This window comes from Artemia sp. Qi Xiang Cuo, chromosome 16 (assembly GCF_049724085.1).
Source record: "Artemia sp. Qi Xiang Cuo chromosome 16, ASM4972408v1, whole genome shotgun sequence".
NCBI classification, from domain to species: Eukaryota; Metazoa; Arthropoda; class Branchiopoda; order Anostraca; family Artemiidae; genus Artemia; species Artemia sp. Qi Xiang Cuo.
This window is the reverse complement of record NC_142809.1, coordinates 18651023-18657022: the sequence shown is the minus strand read 5'-3', so window position 1 is coordinate 18657022 and position 6000 is coordinate 18651023. Positions and strand designations below refer to the sequence as shown.

The window sequence follows — 6000 nt, the reverse complement described above, 5'->3', positions numbered from 1 at the left end:
GTCCTACAATCTCTCTCACTCGCTCTATTATTACCTCCCTTTCCTCAATCTTCACACATACATCTTTCTTCTTCCCCCTCTTTCTCTCACTAAATCACCCACTCACTCACTCACTCAGTCAGTCTTTGAGTCAATCTCTCTCTCTATTCATCTTTCTCTCTCTCTTACTCCTCACTCACTCACTCTCTCACTCTCTTACTATCTACGGACTCATATTTTTATTATTATTTTTAGCACTCTGAGTACTTATCCAAAGACTCGTTCCAGCAATATGACAAGTTATTAGTCAGAATTTGCTTATTTTCAACTATCTTAGGCCCTAAGCGTACTAAAATAAATCCTAACTCCACAATCCAGGATCCAATCTCAAAGCCAAAATTTACAACGACTAGCTCAGATCAATCCGAGTGTTTATCAACTGGAACAGGAGTTTGTTTACTTCAACCGATACCAAATCCTAATCAAACTAAGCTAAGCACAGGACTTCTGGCTCAAGCCTTAATTTCTGGCGACTCCAACTCTCTTTGCAGTAAATGAGGGCCACCCCAAGCTTCTCCATCCCACCCCAACAGCCCTCTAACTCTGACTCTGCCTCTACAGCCCTTAACTTCAACATATCGATTTGAATTGGTATTAGTTTTTGGGCAATTTTACCTGCATTGAAACTTGTTGTTTACTAATCCTATGATTGTCTACAAAAATTTTTCAAAGGCTTAGAATTTGACACTTACTTCAGGAGAAAATTTAGAATTAAATAAAACGATGCACTTTCACATTGATTAGCCTAGTTTGGTACGGGAAGGGGTGTTATATTACAAGGGTACATTGAAATGTCTCTATATATAGCTAGGTGTATGGGTGTGTATTTAAATCCTCTGCCAGCATATTCTAGCAAAACAAAGCGACCAGTATCTTCCTACCAGGAAACTAGCAGACTAGAAAACTTATAGTCTACCAAAACAAAGCTAGCAGTATATACCTCAACAGTATCTTCAGCATCTTCTTGAACCATCATATCCATTGTTTCTTGCTTAATATTTTCATCTTTGACTGAAACTGACATCTCTTCGTCATTGACACCATCTTCGGTAGCTGGCACTATGGTGGGCTTATCTTCCCCTTGAAAGCTGTATTCCTCAGTACACTCGTTTGATTCCATACCTTCAATGTAAACCCCACCTGAAAAAGTAATTGAGTAAAAGAGAAAAAGTAATGCTGTTCACCTTAGTTGCATAGATGTACATTTAGAGGTGTTCGGTGCAGACAAGAATATGGCGGGAACGGAGCTTTGGGCCCCATCAAACAAAATTTTGGGCTGTTTAAGAATTTTTATGTAATTTCAGACGAAATATGGTTTAATATAATTTAAAAATGAGTAACGTGTTCCATTACGAGGTGTGGAAAATCGAAATGTGTTCCATTTCGATTTTTATCTTCGAGTTGTCCTGGAATTTCATCGAAAGCTCAAGCAAAACACAGCTTTGTGTAGAGTGCAGAAGAAGAGGAAGCACTTGATGCTTGTCAAATCTAAACATTTTTCTTAAATAAGACCCTGGATGGTTCTGTTTTGATAAATAAAGGCATAGCAACTAATAATTTTGTGTTATTGTTTTTGTTTATTGGGATGCCTTGGCAGTTTTTCTATATTTCAAGTGTATTTCCTAGGAAATTCGCTTTCTATTTCAACCTAATAGCTCTTAGCTCAACAGCATTATTCACACAAATTGTTCTATTTGGAAATTTTTTACACAACTTCTGATATAAACATACAAGTTGAAAACAACTTAAAAGTTTTCCGAGATAGATTTAGCTAATGATAGTTTTATGCAAGAATTTGAATGACCGTATACCGGAACAACAAACTCTAAGGAAAATGTGGTTCAATCCCACTTCCGGAAGCATAATAAAAAAAAGGCTAATATCCTCTATATTATGTTTTGTTCTATATTTCAAGTGTATTTCCTAGGAAATTCGCTTTCTATTTCAACCTAATAGCTCTTAGCTCAACAGCATTATTCACACAAATTGTTCTATTTGGAAATTTTTACACAACTTGATATAAACATACAAGTTGAAAACAACTTAAAAGTTTTCCGAGATAGATTTAGCTAATGATAGTTTTATGCAAGAATTTGAATGACCGTATACCGGAACAACAAACTCTAAGGAAAATGTGGTTCAATCCCACTTCCGGAAGCATAATAAAAAAAGGCTAATATCCTCTATATTATGTTTTGTTCTATATTTCAAGTGTATTTCCTAGGAAATTCGCTTTCTATTTCAACCTAATAGCTCTTAGCTCAACAGCATTATTCACACAAATTGTTCTATTTGGAAATTTTTTACACAACTTCTGATATAAACATACAAGTTGAAAACAACTTAAAAGTTTTCCGAGATAGATTTAGCTAATGATAGTTTTATGCAAGAATTTGAATGACCGTATACCGGAACAACAAACTCTAAGGAAAATGTGGTTCAATCCCACTTCCGGAAGCATAATAAAAAAAAGGCTAATATCCTCTATTTGTGTTTTGTTTTATGAAGGACGACATGTTGCCCATCAATCATTGATCTTAGCAATGATTGATAGGCAATCCTTTTATCTTTTTAACTTTTCAAATTGACGTTTTGAAGTTAAATTATTGGCTAAAGAATGATTATTTCGTTGTCGAAATATATTCCAGCAATATGACTAGTTGTTAGTCAGAATTTGCTTGTTTTCACCTATGTTAGGTCCTAGGCCTACTAAAATTAATCCCAACTCCACGATCCAGAATCCAATCTCAAGCCAAAATTTATGACGACTAGCTCAGATCAATCCGAGTGTTTATCAACAAATTCGTTGTCGATTCGTTGTTGATTATATTCTGATTTTTCTTTTTCGTTGTTGCTTCGGTATTCTTTGCTAGTTTTCTAGTTTTAGTGTTTTTTTAGTGATATTTTTAGTGATGTCTGAATTCGGCCCTCCGGGGCTTGTGGTAGTTATCCTCATTCCTAAGAAAATGATAAAAGGAAGTCAGAATTTCATAGGAGGGAACAAAGGATAAGGCTCTTAATAATCAAGTCTGACTATTATACTCTTAATAGTCAATGATCTTAATCTTAACAGTCAATCCTGGATTAACTATCAACATAACTCAAAGCATATTTCTGCTTGACTGCATTGTAATTCGGTTTGAAAAAATGATTTTTATTAGGAAAATGTTTGTTATTAGTAGGGGGGTAATAAGTGTATAGAGTAGCTAGCTTCATTTATGCGGATCGTTAGTTGAGACGTTTTAGGGGTCATTAGCTGGGCTGATTTAGAAGAATCATTACTTGGGACGTTTTAGAAAGATCATTAATTTTACGGTTTTTAGGGATTATTTACTGAAGCGTTATTAAAAATCATTAACTAAGGTCTTTTAAATGGATGAATTGATGCGTTTTCAGGGATTAGAAATTGAAATATTTCACAGATCATTAATTGGATTTTTTAAAGAACATTAATTAAGGTTTATGCAAAGATTATTAGTTGAGGTTCTTTTAAGGATCATTAATTGACGCGTTTTTATGAATCATTAATTGAGGCATTTCAGAGAATCATTGATCTAGGCAATTTTGAAGATTGTTTAATGAGACGCTTTGAAACATCATTGAACTGATATGTTTTGAAAGATGATTTGAGGCATTTGCATCACTAATTGAGGGGCGTACCTGCATGGGGAAGTACCCAATACCGTCTTCTATATCTATCTTGTCCAAGAGGTAGAGACCGCAGCCCTTTCTCACTGCCTGAGAGCAAAGCTAGAATGGAAGCACTCTGTCGACCAAGCTTTTCTATTCGTGATCTCAGCTCCTCCCCTGATAGATTCTTCTCCTCGTCCTAAATAAATACATTTTTAACAACAAGAATATGATTGTATTGCAACAATTAATTTAATTTACGTTATATACAATCACACTATTTATATTTATACTGAAACTTTATACTATTTAATAAGGTATGGTCCAGATTTATATTGTTATAGATTTATGCTATTTAGAATTATATAGATTTACATATATATATATATATATATATATATATATATATATATATATATATATATATATATATATATATATATATATATATATATATATATATATATATATATTTGTACATATATATATATATATATATATATATATATATATATATATATATCTATATATATATATATATATATATATATATATATATATATATATATATATATATATATATATATATATATATATATATATATATATATATATATATATATATATATATATAGAGAGAGAGAGAGAGAGAGAAAGAGAGAGAGAGAGAGAGAGAAATAGAGAAGAGAGAGAGGGGGGAGGGGGTGGATAATGGATTTCAAAGGAAAGAGGGGGAAATACAACGGGAAAGAGATGGAAACGGCTTAATAATCTTCTATTGTTGAAAGAAGTGAAAAAACCAAAGCGAGATTCACATATGCATATTATATTTAGGCCAAGTCTACCACAAAAACCATTGTTATGAAATTTGAAAAAAAAATGCGTTTTTTTTTTTTTTTTTTTTTTTTTTTTTTTTTTTTTTAAATCTAGTTAGAGATCTTGGTGCTACAATTAACGAAATTCCCTTGTGGTCAAAAATTTACTTTATGATAAAAAAAAATTCAAAACGAGTGAAAATACATACCAATATAACTCCTTCTTCAACTCCGTTTTCAGTCATCTCCGTTTCGGAGTCACTACTTATTTGCTCCATTTCATCTTTTTTAGTGGTAATGATAGATACATTGGAGTTTTCATTGGAGACATCTACTTTCATGTTAGTCAAACGAGACGCTTTATTCAGTAAATTTTTGTATCTGTAAAATTAGACGATTAAAATACAGAAATACTTCCAATATCCTTTGGTAAATGAAATTTTTATTATTTTACAATTTGTCGTCCAATACTAAAATACATCAAGCAGTCGTATACAAATTAACTTATTTCATGCTGACGAAGAAAAATTTCCAGGGAAAAAAAATCAATCTTTACAAAAAACAATTCAGCGAACTAAAGACCAGTGGCGTAGCTAAAGGGGGCAAAGGGGAGGGCTACCCCTGGACGCAACCTCTCAGAGGGGTTCTAACTGAGTTTCTCATTAATGCATTTTGGTATCATTTTCTTTATCTCTTCCGCCTTGCTCTGTTCTACTTTAACGACTCCTTTTTCCACACTTTTCTAAAATAAGGCAGATTTTCTCATTCTCATAACTCTTGAGCGGTAGCTCTGACTTTAGTCAATTTTATACTGTACAAGTAATTGTAAAACACAATTCTTTTAGTGTATGTATTGTTACCAAAATTTATTATTTAAAGTTTGGGTTTAATGCATGACCTGTTGCTCTTTACTTACAGTTGTTACCACGTACCATTTGACATATCGTATTTCATTCTAAAATTTAATTTGTTCGAAAATTTAAAACAAATTCGAAAAACATAAAAACGGAAGAATTATCAAAACAATGATGAAATAAAAGAATTCATATGTTGGGGTATGGGCCTGAAGCCCACCACCTGGCATTATTTATAGATAAGTTTTTAGCAATGACAGTTAAAAGCTATAAAGTGTTGTTAAAGTAATGAAGTTTTTTTTGTGTTTTATTTTTTACACAATAAAACTGAATAGAAACATTCTAACGCTTTCTCAAACCTCAGGAATTGATGACCAAATTTGAAGCTATTTACCAAAACTTACCGCACTGTTACTTGCCAAATTTGAAGTTACTTACGAAAGTAACTGAAAATCTGTAAATAATGTAGGCCTACTTTAGGTGTTTCAGCTTCAGCTATCTCAGAAGGAGGTGGGCTCTATATAGATTATTAAAAAAAAATAGACGAAAAGAGAGGGATATAAAACAGAAAAAGTGGGAGAGAGGGGGACCGGGTGAGATGGAATACTGGACGCATAGCTGGAAATTCCCTCTCAATTCTAATTCTCTGTTTTCATAAATGA

General features: G+C 32.6%; 1 protein-coding gene across 2 annotated transcripts in view; it reads right to left on the bottom strand.

Annotated features, from left to right (window-relative positions):
* The window catches only part of LOC148942652 (bromodomain adjacent to zinc finger domain protein 2B-like), a 180474-nt gene that overhangs the window by 75782 nt on the left and 98692 nt on the right, over positions 1-6000 (bottom strand). For both annotated transcript variants that reach the window (XM_089102192.1, XM_089102193.1), the window contains exons 19-21: positions 4694-4865; positions 3700-3868; positions 980-1179 (exon numbers count right to left, since the gene is read on the bottom strand). In XM_089102192.1, the coding sequence (XP_088958318.1) occupies positions 980-1179; positions 3700-3868; positions 4694-4865 (541 nt within the window). The remainder of the gene's footprint in view (positions 1-979; positions 1180-3699; positions 3869-4693; positions 4866-6000) is intronic.